This window comes from Haliotis rufescens, unplaced genomic scaffold (assembly GCF_023055435.1).
Source record: "Haliotis rufescens isolate VD_foot unplaced genomic scaffold, xgHalRufe1.0.p SCAF_3, whole genome shotgun sequence".
NCBI lineage: Eukaryota > Metazoa > Mollusca > Gastropoda > Lepetellida > Haliotidae > Haliotis > Haliotis rufescens.
Window position 1 is genome coordinate 64,089,353 of NW_025964001.1, and position 18,907 is coordinate 64,108,259.

Sequence of the window (18,907 nt, forward strand, 5' to 3'; positions counted from 1 at the left end):
TGAGAGCTTTACTTAAATTAACTGATCTCATAAAAGATGGAGTGGGTCAAGGTTGAAGTTGTTATGCAGGACGCTTCCACTTACAGTAACGACCTGCAGCAAAGGATGTGCACATTTCGGCGTCAGTCTGGAATGCATGAGAAGCATGTTTAGTTGAATATTATTATTTCACTTTCATATTGTGCCATTATGTTCCCAATATGTGATGTAATAACACAATGTCTGAAAATAACACCTTCTTTCAAATCTACATTGCACCAAATATGATTAATGCATCTGTATTTTTGTACCAAATATGATTAATGCATCAGTATTTGTGTACCAAATATTATTAATGCATTAGTATTTGTGTACCAAATATTATTAATGCATTAGTATTTGTGTACCAAATATTATTAATGCATCAGTATTTGTGTACTAGATGTGATTATTGCATCTGTATTTGGGAAACATGCTTTTTGTCATTTTGTCATGTTTATTTCATAATTTGGTTTTTCATAAACATATTGATCATACTCCATGGTGAACTGTTTTCAATTGGATTGTAAATAATGTTGGCCTGACTAGGCATAGTTCTCGAGCTAAACTCCAGCTAAGCTGTGATGCATAAACTTTGCGTAACATTTATCAGTCTGTTATGGTAGTTTAAGTGTGATCGATGCCTCAGAAGTTGACGATTCATGGTAGGGACTGGCTTAGGAAACGGTCTAAATCAACTGCAGTTCTGTTTTCTAATGTTTTGTGGGATATTTGCATGAATGATTTTGATGAGATGTATCTCATGGTGAATTCAAAGTACTGCATGATTCAGATAAGGCAAGTCACAGTTCTCAGTATGGTTTAGAAGACGTTTGGTCAGTGATTTGTTTAGCATTGTCTCTGTTCAGCTCAGTTTGTTTTTTCTGGTCTGTTCACCACTATCCCTGATCAATGGCCAGGATTCATGATGGTCTGTCAATATATGTGATTTATTACAGGGTGTATGAACACCAGAAACTAAATTGTGATATGTTGAAATAAACTTGAAATTAAATCTTTATTGATGAATGGAGACCATTTAATCATTTCTTGTCTTTGCTCAAACTATTTATCATGTTTATAGCTTAGCTTGCTAAAATACCTAAGTTTATTATCCCCGACACAAAGTGGGCGGGGATATAGGAACGGAGTTTGTTCGTCCATTCATCCATCCATCTTCTGTCCGTCTGCTTCTCAAAGGGGAAATGTTTCTCTATCTAAGTTAGAGAAATGATATTTACACGCTGATATAACTGGTCAAGATCTCAAATGAGTTCGAAAATTAGGGTCTTCAATTCATTTTTTACAGAGTTATGGCCCTTGCTCGGTGCTTTTCAACTTAGTGTATGGTTTCTGCAATACGGACAACTGTTCTCAGAAACTGCTGACGTTACATGAATGAAACTTTTGCAAGCTTATCAAAGAGATACTTGTCAAGACTAGGTTCGAAGATAGGTGCTGCAAACTATCTTGTTGCAGAGTTTATGCCCTTACACCTGATGCTTTTCAACTTCGTGCATGGTGTTTGCAGTGGGGTCAACTTCAATGGGGACATTTTTTTTCAGACACTACTGATGTTACATGAATGATTTGTTTGTTTGTTGTTTAACACCGCACTCAGCAATATTCCAGCTATATGACGGCGGTCTGTAAAATAATCGAGTCTGGACCAGACAATCCAGTGATTGACATCATGAGCATCGATCCACTCAATTGGGATCGATAACATGTATCAACCAAGTCAGCGAGACTGACCACCCGATCCCGTTAGTTGCCTTTTACAACAAGCAAAGTCGCCTTTACAGCAAACTTGCATGCTTATCTATGAGATACCTGTCAAGACAATTGGTGCTGTAAATTATTTTTTCCCAGAGTTACGGTCTTTTGTGTGTATTAATTTCACGTTTAATCATTTTCCTGATGACATAAAGCAATCTCTTCTTAAGCCTTCATAGGACTCCTTTTTTTAATAGTTTTTGTTCGCTACTATATACTTTATGTTAAAAAGTATTACTCTATGGCCATGTTGATGGCAGGGATAGTGATTAAGCCCTTTTCTTGTTTCAATTATTTTTTAAATTGTAGGTGAGCTTCAAATGTTTGAGGCACCATTTTTCTAAAAATGTAAATATCAATAAGTTGTCATTTAAGATGCATTTAAAAAATCAAAATGACAAATATCGGGGTAATGGCTTTTGAGAGTCTGCTGATTTGTTTCTTGTTTGCATTGTGTATTTGCTTGTCATGGAGTGAATCTATGTGTAACGAAAGTTGTTTTTGTGTTGCAGACAGGAAGTGAGGGAAATAAGCTCCTACCCAAAAATGTCTTCCCAAATGAGATCGGTCCAGTCATCGTGAATGATGACACGCTTGTGGTGGCCAAAAAGGAAAAAATCATCACACCACCTAAACAGCCCAAAGATGACACGCACAAGAAAAAAATCGAAGAAAAGTTGATACCTACTCAAAAACCAAAAAAAAGACATAAAGTGCCTAAACCCATAGATCATAGTAAAGTGAAGGACTATCTGGAGGATGGTCCGAACGATGTGCCCTGGGAGGAGTATGACGAAAAGGCGTATGTAGATAAGAAGCGGGTTCGGCCAGGGGAAGACAACTATGCAAGGAACAAGTTTAACCAGCTCGCCAGTGACAACACTAAATCCAACCGTGATGTCCCGGATACACGCCATCAGCTGTGAGTACAGTAGAACTGGGGACCTATCTGATCTGTTACTTCCATATTAGAGCTCAGTATTGACTGGTATACGGACTGACTATACTACTGGTATCACGATACACCACGTCAAATAATAAGAAATGATGAAATTCACTGAAATACGGCTCTAAAACCTCTTTCTTCATACATGTATTAATTATTATATCAAACCTTTAAGGGGGCACGGGGCCCAGTCGTCTAAGGCGCCATGATTCGCTGTGCAGAGTTGCGTCCCTTGGGCATGCCAGAAATGTATGATTGTGGGTTCGAATCGCGGTTCGCCCTGATTATGTTTCTAGGTTTGTTAGCACCATACTCGTGCTCGTGGGTTTGACTGAAGTGGTAAACGTCTGAGACCTGCATCACTTCGTGCTTTCCTCCCACATTAAGCTGACACGCCGTGATATAACTGTAATACTGTTAAAAGAGGTGTTAAACCCAACACACTCACTAACTCACTCAAACCTTTAACCAAGAAAACCACAAGAACAAAACAGGTTTAAATGAAGGGATGGTTATTAAACGTAACAGTTTTGTCGGGGCGTTGTCATCTAACACATCCTCATCTTCTGCCATGCTTACAGGTGGCGCTATGTTACTTCTGCCATTATGGGAGGTAACTCTATTAGTTCCTGTTCTATTTAAAGTGTATCGCGATCTCATAAACTGATTATTTATTTATCATGTTATTTCATCATAACAAGTTCAACAAGTTACAAAGTCAACATGGGCTGGTAGTTTTGTTGATTAACTTCCAGGTAATCGTTTGTAGGGGTCCACTGATTACCATGATTATATGCACATCAAGTGACCGTGTTAACACCATGAAATTGAACTGTCAAGAAAATAGTATCTGTGACCATCATGTGTCAGTAATGTAACGATAAGGTTTATGCTAGACTGAGGATTTGTGGCTGAAGAAACCAATCAGATTTTCTTTCTTCTGACAAAGAAACAGTAAATGTGCAGTCACCATTGTCACAGCTATGAGACTTCAATTTTTTAAGTGGAGACATTTTTTGTTTGAGACAGAAAATGTTATCAATCTGTACTTGAAGACATAAAACACTTTCACTGAAAAAAGGTGCGAACCATTTTCTTTTTGATCAACAACACATTTTCAGAACATCTAGTATGTCAAGTTACCATTTTGTTTGTTTGTTTACAACTGGAGAACAACAGATTTATTCCAGCATTTTTGGAACAGATTATTGTTTTAACCAAAAAAAACCAAAATAAACGTCCCCCCCCCCCTCAGAATATGAAATGGTCAGCCCATATTGATTGTAAAAAACCGTCCCCCCTCTGAATATGAGTTGGTCAGCCCATATTGATTGTACAACTGTGCGACAGATTGTGGGAACAGCATGTAGGTTTGTTCTCATCTGTAGACCATGGTGACCATGGACGGAGGGTGTAGCGATCGATCAAACTATCAGTGATCATGACCTGATATTAATACATCAATGACAAGTCAAGATAGGAACAGTTGACATGGGTTCCATGGAGAGATAGTGATAGTATCAAGTTATGAATAATATGATTAAATGCTCATTAAAGATTACATTCGTTTTTTTCCACAATACATCATGTATATTGATTTTGTGTGAAGAAACAAGTGACTATTGATTCACAAGTATTCATCGATACACAGTGTCTAGCCCAAAAGTCTTTTCAAATACTGATAATGTCACCCGAGTGTCTCTTGATATCAAATATATCAATATTTAATGAGTCAATAAAAGTTTAAAATGCCAAGGCTTATCAAGGAGTATTTTACTTTTATCGATGAATGTTGATATATTTAATATCAGAAGAGATCAGGGTCAATCTCATTAAAATCTGATCTAAGTTCTTGCTGCCGCTAAACAAAGATCTGAGGACATCCCATTACGGGTCACGTCAGAACGACCTTTCGAGGACTTTGACCGAGCACTGAAATAACTAACAAGAAGTCGACATCAGCCAATTAGAAAGCAGCTTTCACAAGCTTTACGGCACTCGTTTCAACCTGGCGACTTCCATTTCAGACGACGCTTGAAAAATATGTTGACACAGTTCTCGATCAAAATTTGGAAAACTTAACAAACGAACATTCCGGAATGTCTAATATATGTTTGAGATTGTATGGCAGTGAATCCCACGTACTCTGCAACGCCTCCTCCATTTACTTGTTTAGTGATGCTGTTGTCATGTGTAGATGATGAGAACATCCCACTTTGTTTCAGATGTCGACAGATGGGATGGAGACAGAACTTACCAACAACATCCGTTATCATCACTTTCCATAATGAGGCACGATCGGCACTACTCCGCACAATTGTCAGGTAGCTTGTTGTACACTTTGTGTTTTGATTGTTGTCACCAAATCATTCTTCTGGCCTGATTGGCCCTGATTGTACAACCCGGATCAGATAGAGTCGTGTAGGGCTGGGACGGGTAACTCGGGTACCCAGGTCGGGTGGGTTCTTAGTAGGACCCGGGTACCCACAGGAATACTATCACTAGTCAAGTGATATATTGCTTAATGACAAAAATTATCAAAAACTCTATGGTTACACTAAAAGTCACAAATGTTCGCATTTCTTTCTGACTATGCACCCATTTCTTCTGACTTTTCACATCTATGAATAAAGATATATAACTTGAGTCAACTTCAGTGTATGCATGACCAGATTGTTTAATACATGTATCTAAATACGTTTTGCCAGTGCTATGGTAAAAAAATGTCCCAGCCCTAGAGTCGTGTTACATCAATGGGTTGACAGCTGCTTCCAACTGATACCGATATTGACATGAGGCATATTTACATGATTTATGATCTTATCACTGCACAGCATTGTGATTGATGTGGACATGAACTAGACCAATGGACAAGTGATCAGTGCGATTGATTCTCTGACTCTGGGACCGCCTCTGTGGTCTAGTGGTAGAGCGTCCTCCCAGAGAGCGGAAGGTCCGGGGTTTGATTCCTGGCCGTTTCATACCAAAAGATGTTTTAAAATGGTACTTGTTGTTACCCTGTCTGTCGCTTGGCATTAAGGGGCTAAAGCAAGGACTGGTCGGCTCGGAGCCAGTATACACTTTCTGACTGGGGTATTCATGTTGAATTGGTATCTCAGTGGGCAAGCACTATAAAATCGGCATTAGTCTGGACTAGTACAAGCAGCCACACACACACACACCACACACACACACACACACACACACACACACACACACACACACACACACACACACACACACACACACACACACACACACACACACACACACACACACACACGTGCATGCCTGTCGCTATGTAAGTGCAATAATCTTGAACACATTCAACCCCATTTCACCTCACCTCACCTCACCTCTGAATCTGGTGATAGAAGTTTACTTGCGTTTTCAGTGTTTTCCGAAAGAGCCCCCCACACTTGATAGAAGAAATCATCCTGGTTGACGATTTCAGTGATGATCGTAAGTATGTTTGTAAATGACACTAATAAGATCTTTGTGGAAGAGGAAATGTCATTTGTGTATGTATCTTGATTTTATGTTGCATAGTGATGTCCTAATGAGCAATAAATTATCTCAATTCAATATTGATTAGTGGTTCTGTCTATAGTGGTTCTGAAAAGCACTTTAGGATGGAAGTTAGATGAAGCACATTTCCATTGCTGTTTGACCTGATGCCATTTATTCAACATTGCCTGACAAGAAGACTTACCGTATTCAACGTAATAAGCGCCCCGCTCTAATAAGCGCCCACGGCAACATTTGCTAAGATATTGGCTAGTGAACAATCCCAATTAGCACCCCTTCCGATTGATCAATGTACACAAGACTTATTTATTCGTGTATAATACGCACTCATGTGTTATATGCACCCTTATTTATGGGCATGTGATTCTGGAAAAATATATCTGTCGTACATAAACATTTCAGGCTGTCAGCATAAACCACGAAATTTATCTTTCAACTCTGTATTTTTCACCAAAATAACATTATAATAAGAGCCCCCTATTTCTAATTTTGAGAGCGCCCTGGGTGCTTATTACGTCAAATACGGTAATTATTACTGAACATTAGTCGTTCAGCTGTTGATTAAATTCACTGGCTGATCTTAATTGTTGAAATGGATCCCAACACTTGTAAGTCATGTTTGTTTCCAAGACAGATTCAAATGTTGATTGGATGGTCACAATGACAGCTAAAGGTTAAAGATTATTGAATCTTATGAAACCATGCTCTTAAAGTGTTATTGTTTCCCATTTCGTCTGCAGCTTCTGATGGCGATGAACTGGCTATCATTCAGAAGGTCAAGGTCATTCATAATAAGAAACGAGAGGGTAAGACTTAACATGCTTAAGGGGATACAGATCTTGATGCTATGTAATATTTTCCCCCTGTAACTTTTCACTCTTTTCTTGGTTGATTACATGGCAGTAGACAGGTTATAATATTGACCCAATAGTAAGTCTTGTACTTTGGTTTAGACGGACAGACTTGGTCCCAACACACCAGCTTGATATATATGCTGCTCACAGGACGTTAAGAACACCCAATTCTTTCATGTTGCTATAGTGTATCTGTATTGGCAGTGACCGCCTCCGTGGTCCAGTGGTAGAGCGTCCGCCCGGAGAGCGGAAGTTCCGGGGTTCGATCCCCGACCGCGTCATACCAAAAGACGTTAAATGATGGTACTTGTTGTTACCCTGTCTGGCGCTCGGCATTATGGGGCTAAAACAAGTACTGGTGGGCTCGGAGTCAGTATACTGTGTCTGAGTGGGGTATTCATGTTAAAACTGTGGCATGGTATCTCAGTGAGCTAGCACTATAAATCAGCATCAGTCCGGACTAGTACAAGCAGCCACACACACACACACACACACACACACACACACACACACACACACACACACACACACACACACACACACACACACACACACACACACACACGTACATGCACGTTGCTATATAAGTGCAATAATCTTGGACGCGACGTTAAACTCCATTTCACCTCACCTGTATTGGCAGTAAATGAGGAACAGAGTGTTACAATGTAATTGTGTGTCACTGTGCCCCAATGGCATGGTTTGTGCTCATGCTGTCAGTCACTGGTTTTGCTTGTCCATACTCAGCATCTCTCTGATATATCTGGAATATTGCTGACTTGGCGTAAATTCACTTGTTCAGCAGGTTAGCTTTTGTTCAGCAAATAGATCCATCGCAACGTTCAGTTTATGTTTGGTGATCATACCATTGGTGTGAAACAACATTCACTTACTTGGATTGGTTGAATTTACTGTTAATAGCAGATTCCTGCAAAATACAATGCATGATTGGTGATGCAGGTTTGATCCGGTCCCGAGTGCGAGGCGCTGATGCAGCCAAGGGTGCCATCTTGACATTCTTGGACAGTCATTGCGAGTGTAACGCCTTCTGGCTGGAACCCCTTCTGCTCCGAGTGGCAGAGGTAAGGTCGATGTCTTTATTTCATGTGTAATACAATACAGGTGTGCCACACTGATGTGTGTGTGTGTGTCCCATTACAAGGAGATAATGATGATGTCAGGGAATTCTCATCTTCCAGAGGCAAGGGAGATAACTGACTTTAAAAGTCCAGTTCCACCCTTGCCGAACTAGGCTGGAATTTCTGGGCTCGATCGTAGCGCCACTAGTGGCTTTTACAAGTTATGTCCCTTCTATGTCTCTCCCATTGACCATTGATTCCATCTTTCATAATCATCACTTGCATTTGCTTTAAACAAAATGGGGGCGGTCGGGTAGCCTAGTGGTTAAAGCGTTCGCTCGTCAAGCCGAAGACCCGGGTTCGATTCCCGACATGGGTACAATGTGTTAAGCCCATTTCTGGTGTCCCCCGCCGTGATATTGCTGGAATATTGCTAAAAGCGGCGTAAAACCATACTCACTCACTCACTTAAACAAAATGGTAGCGCCCTGTCAAGACAATCTGATTGATAATCAAACTCTATATTGTGATAAAACTAGTCTTACTTTGTGAAGTGTATCAAATCACGTGAGCACCTTGATTACATACATGAAAAGATTTAGCAAATATCTGTCGACACCGAGTTGGTGGTACACATGCTTTGCAAATCCTGCAATCAACCGTAATCTGCACGGCAGTTTAAGAACCAGATGTCCATTTCGAGAGATGGTGAATTCTCTTTTTTTCGCCATTATACGGAAACGTGTTAGAAAAGCATTACCTTAAATTCTGAATTAATTTTTTTAAAGTTTTAAATGTTAAAATTATTAACAACTTACTTACATGCAGCCAGGGTAACATTAAGATCTCAGATCTTAGTGTCCGTTTATGCCTGACCGGCATCAACTCAGTAGTTGTGAATGTTTATCCCTGATTTTAATGACAGACTTTAGGATATTGATGTTTGCCTTTTTTTCCAAATGGGTTATAAACTCTTTCTTCATTGGTAATGACATTTTAATATAATCGTGTGAGTAACATTTGAACTTTACCTTTGTAGGATCGCACACGTGTTGTGAGCCCCATCATTGACGTCATCAGTATGGACAACTTCGACTACATTGGAGCCTCGGCGGACTTGAAGGGTGGCTTTGACTGGAACCTGGTGTTCAAGTGGGATTACATGACGGCAGAGGAACGCAATAAGAGAACTAGAGATCCCATCTCAGCCATTAGGTAACGCAAGGAGCACACTGATACCTACCCTCGATTGCAGGGTCATGCACCCCACTTACAACAGCACCCCAAGAGGCAGAACAGGTCCCGAGTACCTCTGCCTGTAGCAGGAGCCTATATTGGGGATCGGATGGCCACAATGGCTGCTGATATGAATATTACACAAAAGAAGTTAAATGACACCTGATTTTTTCATAACAGATTAATTTTAATCATATGGAAAAATCAGGTGTAGTTTTTCATGATGTCATATTTTCTCTGTTTTATTGCAGGACTCCACTGATTGCTGGGGGACTGTTTGCCATAGACAAGTCATGGTTTGAGGAACTGGGAAAATATGACTTGGACATGGATGTATGGGGCGGGGAGAACCTCGGTAAGTCCCAGATGGTCTGTCTTGTTGGATTCCTAACTTGACACCCTTGACCCTAAATATATCGTATTAAGTGTCCTTGTTGACACTCGGAGAAAAACATAAAGACAACAAGGAATTATGGATATTGTCCTGAATGGAGGAATTTAATTTTTGCAGTCTTTATCAGCATGAGGATGAAAATGTCATTGTCTTGAACATGGATAAGCAATGGCTATTGAAGAGTGCTGTAGACTTAGTGTCGCATCTCAATGTGTATGTTGTCCAAAGGGAGATAATCAAAGTTCTCTCCCTTTTTGTGCCTTTCGTTAAGGATCCTTTGGTGGCGTAATAACATCTGAAACGTTTGAAAAACTTAAGTGATTTGCAGAAGATTGCCTAGGATTTGGGTATGTCCTTTTGATCCTGCCATGGTGTTTCCTAACAATCAGTGTGTTTCCCTTTTCAGAGATCTCATTCCGAGTCTGGCAGTGCCATGGTGCTCTAGAAATCATTCCATGCAGTCGAGTTGGACATGTGTTCAGGAAGCAGCACCCTTACACCTTCCCAGGGGGGAGTGGCAATGTGTTTGCTAGGTACGGCGCAGAACGCAGTCTTTATATCACCTTAACTAAAGGCACATATACTATGCCACGCCGAGCCACACCACGCCACGCCACATAGCACGCAGCACACCACACCACCACACACCACCACACACCACCACACCACACCACACCACACCACACCACACCACACCACACCACACCACACCACACCACACCACACCACACCACACCACACCACACCACAGTTAAAACAAATTGAGCATGGCCAACATGACATTGATATTTTAGAATTACAAATCTGACAATCACATAGAAGGAATAGTATAACGATGATGACGACAATGATGATGATGATGATGATGATGATGATGTCTCTGTTTGCCAGGAACACACGCCGAGCTGCTGAAGTGTGGATGGATGACTATAAGCAGTTCTACTATGCAGCAGTTCCCTCAGCCAAAAATATTCCCTTTGGAGAGTAAGTGATTCTCAACCTACAATTAGTACCTTAGGGATTATGGAAATGATTTCCAATGTTCTCTGGCCAGGTAGTTGTTTGAGGGAGATCCCAGGTACATGTATGGACCATGAAGAGACGAGTAGTGCAAGCAGATGAACTGTTCAGTACATATACTTCATGGAACTGAAGAACTGACCTGCATAGTCTGGTTTGAAGTTTTGCCCCGCCACCAACTTGCATCCTGGATAGTTTCGCTTCGGAGATAATGTCAACAACTGTATCTCTCTTATCACTTACTTGGCACAGAATTTAATTTGAACATGAGCTTGAAATCAACAACCAATCAAAATGTCTCTTCTGAACACAAGTTCAGCATGCATCTATATTCAGAATTGTGGTCTTGTTTGTGGAAGCTCTCAATATATTTAATCAAATCAATGGACTGTTGTGAAAACAGGACAGTGGGATAGCCAAGTGGTTAAGGCATTTGCTAGTCTCGCGAATACCCTAGTTCGATCCCCATGTGGGTAAATGTGTGAAGCCCATTTCTTGTGTGCCCCGCCGTGATATAGCTAGAATATTGCTAAAAGCGGCGTAAAACCATACTCACTCACTCTCTCTGTTTACTGTCTATTGATAGCGTCAATGTCTGTTGATAGCGTCATGTCATTTAAACCAGGCTCAGGCTAAGACTTTGCTGATGAATGGTTCCAGGGTCTTCGTCTTTGTAGAATGGAGATAGAGACGATGTCACTGGGTATCTGTTGATATTAAATAGATCAACTGTGTCGAAAATGTCTGAAAATCTTTGGCATGCTGGCGATTTTTACACCTTTATCAACAAGTTTTGATTTAATTGATATAAAACGACACAAGGGTGAGGTTCTATTTATCATCCACAATCTTTCAACTTTTCCTGCATGTAAACAGTAATAACCAGTGTGTTGAGTTTAAACAATACAGCTTCAAGTTTCAGGTTAATGATGTCATTTGATTATGATGTAACTGATGACATCACAATGGTCTCCAGAGTTTTGTGATGCAGTTGCTTGATAGTGAGTGAGTGAGTGGGTTGGGTTTTAAGCCGCTTTTAACAGTATTCCAGTTATATCACGGGCGTGTCAGCTTAATGTGGGAGGAAAGCCCGAAGTGATGCAGGTCTCAGACGTTTACCACTTCTGTGAAACCCACGAGCACAGGTGTGGTGCTGACAAACCTAGAATCATAATCGGGGCGAACCGGGATTCAAACCCACAATCATAGGTTTCTGGCGTGCCCAAGGGACGCCACTCTGCACAGCGAATCGCGGTGCCCTAGACGACTGGGCTACCCGTGCCCCAGTTGCTTGATATCACCCCAGGGCAATCTTCTTGGAAACCAGCTTTGGAGGTTAAATAGTACCCTGGATAATCAGAGATGGTCAACTTGTTGGTTTCTATCTTGTTTACAATTTACAAATCAAATCTATCAATGAATTCAAATTATTCAAAACATTTAGAGCAAGCCCCAAACAAATTCTTCACAAAGAAATCCATTCTTTCTGCAAACAGAATTGTAGATGCTTTGGTTTTGTGACATATGTGTGTGATTTTGTTATTTCAGTATTTCAAAACGTTTGGCGCTGAAGGAACAGTTGCAATGTAAGCCATTTAAATGGTTCCTAGAGAATGTCTACCCAGAACTGAAGTAAGTATTGCTCCAGATCTCTTCTTACATCCCTTCCCATCATCTGAGTATTCGTCATGATTGTTGCGCTGGCTGTATATCATTGGAATTAGTTGTTTGGCATACGTGATGTTTCAGCATCAGTTTCAGTCATCATCTTTGGTAACCGTGGCAACATTGGGTTCCCACAAACCAGGAGGGATATGTAGTTTGTTGTTTGTTCATCATCTCCCTCTCCCATCCTCATCGTCAGATGCAGCACCCACAGCTTGTAACAAACACGGGGCTCGGTACTGATCCCCTCTCCATACCACCCCCCGTAGCATCCTCATTGTCAGATGCAGCACCCACAGCTTGTAACAAACACAGGGCTCGGTACTGATCCCCTCCCCATACCAACCCCCATAGCATCCTCATCGTCAGATGCAGCACCCACAGCTTGTAACAAACACAGGGCTCGGTACTGATCCCCTCCCCACACCAACCCCCATAGCATCCTCATCGTCAGATGCAGCACCCACAGCTTGTAACAAACACAGGGCTCGGTACTGATCCCCTCCCCACACCAACCCCCATAGCATCCTCATCGTCAGATGCAGCACCCACAGCTTGTAACAAACACAGGGCTCGGTACTGATCCCCTCCCCACACCAACCCCCATAGCATCCTCATTGTCAGATGCAGCACCCACAGCTTGTAACAAACACAGGGCTCGGTACTGATCCCCTCCCCACACCAACCCCCATAGCATCCTCATCGTCAGATGCAGCACCCACAGCTTGTAACAAACACGGGGCTCTGTACTGATCCCCTCCCCACCCTCTACCCCCTACCCTCCACCCCCACCCCATTCACCACCCACCCCAACCCAGCCCTAGCATCCTCGTCAGATGCAGCACCCAAGCTGGTATGAAACCCATCTTTCAATCCAGGCTTGTATCAAACACATGGCTCGGTACTCATCCCCTCCCTACCCTCTACCCCCTACCCTCCACCCCCACCCCATTCACCACCCACCCCAACCCCATTCACCACCCACCCCAACCCAGCCCTAGCATCCTCGTTAGATGCAGCACCCAAGCTGGTATGAAACCCATCTCTCAATCCAGGCTTGTATCAAACACATGGCTCGGTACTCATCCCCTCCCTACCCTCTACCCCCTACCCTCCACCCCCACCCCATTCACCACCCACCCCAACCCAGCCCTAGCATCCTCGTCAGATGCAGCACCCAAGCTGGTATGAAACCCATCTCTCAATCCAGGCTTGTATCAAACACAGGGCTCGGTACTCATCCCCTCCACACCACAGCATCCTCATCACCAGTGCCAGCACCCACTGCTTGCATCAAACACAGGGCTCGGTACTCATCCCCTCCACACCACAGCATCCTCATCACCAGTGCCAACACCCACTGCTTGCATCAAACACAGGGCTTGGTACTTGGTATCTCCTTCCATAACTAGCACTTCAGTCACTCCCATGTAGCTATTCCCATATATCAGGTGGTAAAAGTCTAAACGACATTATTTCAGGCTTCCATCCCCCTTTAGATGTCAAGCCATGATGTAACTGAAAAACTGTTCAAAGGGCTTTATACCTTTTTCGTTACATTAATTGTAGCCACAGATAACAACTAAGTAAAAGTAACAAAGTAAAAAAGATCCTAATTCAAGTACATTCAGTTGCCTTCCCAACTATAAACATGGCTGTTATAGACAGAATGCTGCATACAAGTATAAATATGCTTGTGTCCCCTCAAAATAGAAGGGCTACACAAACTAGAGTTATCTCCCTTTAATATGTTACACTCAAAGTCCTTCCCAGCGCGTGACACCTTCGTTACACTCTCGGTAACATCGCTGCCACCAGTGTGGGCGTGGTCATTACAAGAATCTTGAAATTTGTCCTCTAACCCCAAATGTAGTGACGTTTATACTTTTGTTTATGTCTTTGGGAATGCCATCATATTTCATTTTGAAAAGGATTACAACTGACCATGTTTTCCAGATGAATTTACTGTGTTGTTTTTATAATCAGATTGGTTTGAGATTGCAGACTAACTGAAAATCAACCAACTTCTCCCTTACATTCTTACTATATCAATAACACGATAGTTTTAATGAAACAGAAATTCAAATTGACAAACAAACAAAGTAATTTAGCAACGATAAGTGTATTCTGCGTGACGACAGTCGTCACTTGTTTGTAAACATAACGGTCATTCGGTTGCGAGTTCAACTCCAAGCATGGTTGTGGCCTCCTATCACAGTAGGGAGTTTCGACTGGTGGCAGCGATAGTATAGAGAGCTTCGCGAACGGGCTATCGCTGTGAGGAGCTTGTGTTACACTACGGAATTATCTCCCTTGACCAGGTTTAAGAACGCAAAAAGTGGTATTTTCTCAATGAAAACCAAGCTCATTTACTAACAATGAATGAAGAGTAACAGTGAGAATAGCTGAGGTGATAGTTTGAAAGTCCTAGGTAGTTAGTATTTCTGATAACTGTGATGTATACCATAGAAGTTGAGGGGGTTGACATTCAGAAATCAGAACTCCTGGAGTTGTGGGAACCCTGTCGTCAAGGTCGTTGTCCCCGGTTACCTCCACCCTGCTAGCACATGTATACCTCTTGTCTTATTGTACATTAGTAAGATGTTTCATGCATGAGTTCCACATGAGTCAGCTTATATTAGACACACCTTTCTGTTTGTTTTTTAGTTTGGGTGCACATGTGCTCTATGAAATATTCATAGGAGTATTTTTAAGCAATTTGACTCTTTTGGGAATTGGCGATGACATTATTCTGGTTTTAGTTGGTATTTATTTAAGGTTCGGTGAGAAAATTGAATTTGAAATATTTATATATTTCTCTTTGATTTCACAAATTTTCAGGAATGATGAATACAGAAACGTGTTGATTGCCAACTTTTGTTGTCAAAATTTGACATTTTACATTTCAAACTGACAAGCTCATTTTGTCCTCAAAAATTACATTTGATAGTTGAACCTTGAAGATTGTATCAGGACATTAAATCAATTCAGACATGAAAATGGTCAAGTTAAATTTTCAAATTTAAGATTTGAGTCATTTAGGGCAAGACCTAATACCATTCTTTGCTTGCGTTGCCAAGGACAACAAAACTAGTGTCAGAAATGTTAACTGAGTTTTGCAGCAGGATACCACTGTACGATTGATTATTGTGCCCAGAATACAATATTAGGTAGGGAGAAAGGCCATGTGTGTCCAAACTGGATGATATCCGCCGTGGTATTGTGAGGTTTGACAGCATCGCATGCCTCCTCCTTTCACAGAGTGCCTGACACCCAGGACGTAGCTTTTGGCAGTATACAACAGTCGGGCCAGTGCATTGATACCATGGGACACTTTGCTGACGGGACCCTCGGCATATACCCCTGTCACAATGCCGGCGGCAACCAGGTAGACACACCCACTTCTTGCAGAGCGTGATGATTGGCTGCCTTAGATAGCTCGGAATGCAAGCTACATACATGCTGCTTGGCGGTATTGAGGGTGCTTTTGGTACATGGTGCTTTTGATGAAGACAATGGGGAGATCATAGTTTGGTGGAAAATATTTTCAGAATTTGGCTTTGATTGTAAAAATTGGCAAGCTTTAAATTCTTTAATTATTTGTATCACTGATCATTTAAATGTGACAAAATTAATTTTCAGGATTTTTTGAGATGTGTAAATTATGAAATGACAAAAAACAGCTGCCATTTTGAATTTGCATTTAGGTCATGGTCAAATTTGAAGAGTTGTTAGATCACTAGGTCATTTGTAAATCTGTGTTAAAGTATGGAAGTTAATATAAATTATGGGAGTTAAGACAGTCATAGTGCAGATAACTTGTCCCAGAGTTCCTTTAGCTTGAGCCGTCACTGCCATATGAATTGCTGTCCTGTCCACAGACCCATATTGGCAGATCCAGGTATCAGCACATTATGCCATGTGTAGACGTAATGATTTGTGGAGAAGCTTTTCAGATGTATTTTATATGTCACTGCTTGCAAATAGTGTTGCTCATAGACTAGTTTTGTGTACTCTGTAAACCTCCCTATATTCATGCTTTCATTGTTCCTCCATCATGCATAGGATCACATTCATCCTCATCGCTGTTGTCATGACCTGCCTCTCATTCATATTCCCTCCATCTCAAATCTCACCAAAATAGGAAAGAAATGACCAGTTTGTGCATTCTCTTCCTCTGTTACCCCATGGGGATTCCGGTTAGAATAGATCCCCAGCAACCCATGCTGGTCGTAAGATGCGACCAATTGATTGAATGTCATCGTACTCCGAAGACCTGAATCGTGCTCACAATATCAATCACTGGATTGTCTGGTCCAGACTCGTTTAATTACAGGCAGCTGTCATATAGCTGGAATACTGCAGAGTACAGCGTTAAACTACAAACACACTTGAGGATTTTGGTGGATACGATGTGTGAACTGGCTGATGTTGTGTTGTTGTTCTCCGGCTGTGCTGAGCCCATGTCTCCAGTCTACCACTTGTGTGCTTGTCGCACCACTCAGTCATTTACAAGCTGCGGTGATATAGGTTGAACATTGCAGACTGTAGCATAACAACCAAACTCACACATGCATCCACCTAAATATTGCTGGAATTTTGCAGACTGCAGCAAAAGGGATCACTCACTCACTCAGTCACTCACTCACTCGCCCGAACACCCACCCACTCAGTCACTCACCCACCCAGAACCCACTCACCCATCCCACTCACTTACCCAACTACCCACCCACCCACCCACTCACTCACTCACTCATTCATTCACTCACTCACTCACTCACTCACTCACTCACTCACTCACTCACTCACTCACTCACCCACTCACACGATCACTCACTCACTCACTTGATCACTCACTCACTTGATCACTCACTCACTGCTGGAATATTGGGACATAGCATAGGACTCATCTCACTCAGTATCAATGAACCAGACACCGTGATCACCAGAATAGGCTTACTTCTGTCACAGGCTGTGATGTGACTTAACACTGTTGACTGCCGCAGTAAACTATGTATACACACACAGACTCACAGAACAGTTCCACAGCACCCTATGAGGATCACTGAGGTGACAAATATGGGAATCATCTGGTCACAATGGCTGCTAACCAGTTTGTCTGATCCACGTACAATTCCACTACAATATCATACACTATGGGATAAAACATGATTCACACGACTCTGTCCAAATTTGATGTATTGAAGATGAGAGGCATGTTTCAAACTAACATATGAGGGAACATTAACATTTATTTCATATAATCCAATCCATCACAAACATGTTAAGCAAATATTAATACTGTTGTGAACTTAAATCATCAGATTTTGCTGTAAATAATTCAAATGAGTTATTCATACAAAGTCAGTTGTAAGTTCATGAAGATGCTGTGGTGTTCCAGGAATTCTCATTGACAAAGGATGGCAGCATCAAGCACCTGGACCTGTGTATCACCCTCACAGGCGATGCCCCTGGGACTGTTGTCAAGCTCTTCCAGTGCCAGTCTGACAACATTCTACAGGTAACCCAGACCCCCAAGCCTGTGGAATGTATTCATTCATATATGTTATTTATATGTCATATTAGCCTAAACAACACAAGACTTGCTCCAACTTATCAGTGTGTGCCAGTGGTGGATCCCCCTTTTTTCAGACATGTTGATTTCAAGTGACTTTGTGACTTAGATATTATGTGCCCCTCCCATCCCCCTTGAAAATTCTGGATCCGCCTCTGGTATGCTTACCTCCCTTTTCATTGAGTAAATCAGGTGTGCCTAATTTATGGTAGCAATAGACATCATGGAGACTTCTGAACAATCTGTGTGTTCTAACCTTCCCTGATACTTTTACAGTTACCTCCCTTTATTGTTAGTGAAGCAGGTATGGTCGTTATCTGGTAGCACTGCAAATTCATGACTGATACTAGCTAATCAGTGTATACTGTCCTTCTCTTGATACCTAGAGTTACCTCCCCTTTGATTAAAAGTTCAGTAATGCCTGACGTTGTGTGTACCTCTATGCCCTATGACATGCCAAATTAACTGATTGGCCAAGATGTTACCAATGATCTTGATATGTGGAGATATCTCAGAGGAATAGGTCCGGGATACGGCCAAGTTATCACGATGCGAAACATTCAGTCTTTGTGAAAGGATTTATGAGTTTATTTCAGAAATACATAACTTAAAGGGGTACTGATCTAACGCAATTCCCCGGGACTGGTTGTTGCCTTTGTTATTGTTTTTTCCCAGTGAGTACCCGGATGTATAGCAGAAATCTAGACCAGTTCGCGACCTCTGCTGCGCCATTCGTAAGCGCATCAGTCACTTTTATGGGTAGTAATAAGGGCGTATGGTCACATTGATCAACAAAATGAAATACAGTTTTCGAGA

The 18,907-nt window shown here is 41.7% G+C and overlaps 1 protein-coding gene across 1 annotated transcript in view; it reads left to right on the forward strand.

The window, feature by feature from the left end:
* LOC124132396 (polypeptide N-acetylgalactosaminyltransferase 2-like) overlaps positions 1-18,907 on the forward strand; it is a 59,701-nt gene that overhangs the window by 35,764 nt on the left and 5,030 nt on the right. Inside the window, exons 2-13 of the mRNA XM_046496290.2 lie at positions 2,307-2,716; positions 4,966-5,064; positions 6,135-6,202; positions 7,009-7,074; positions 8,083-8,204; positions 9,241-9,416; positions 9,689-9,792; positions 10,238-10,364; positions 10,723-10,815; positions 12,400-12,483; positions 15,778-15,904; positions 17,918-18,037. Of these exons, the coding sequence (XP_046352246.1) occupies positions 2,307-2,716; positions 4,966-5,064; positions 6,135-6,202; positions 7,009-7,074; positions 8,083-8,204; positions 9,241-9,416; positions 9,689-9,792; positions 10,238-10,364; positions 10,723-10,815; positions 12,400-12,483; positions 15,778-15,904; positions 17,918-18,037 (1,596 nt within the window). The remainder of the gene's footprint in view (positions 1-2,306; positions 2,717-4,965; positions 5,065-6,134; positions 6,203-7,008; positions 7,075-8,082; positions 8,205-9,240; positions 9,417-9,688; positions 9,793-10,237; positions 10,365-10,722; positions 10,816-12,399; positions 12,484-15,777; positions 15,905-17,917; positions 18,038-18,907) is intronic.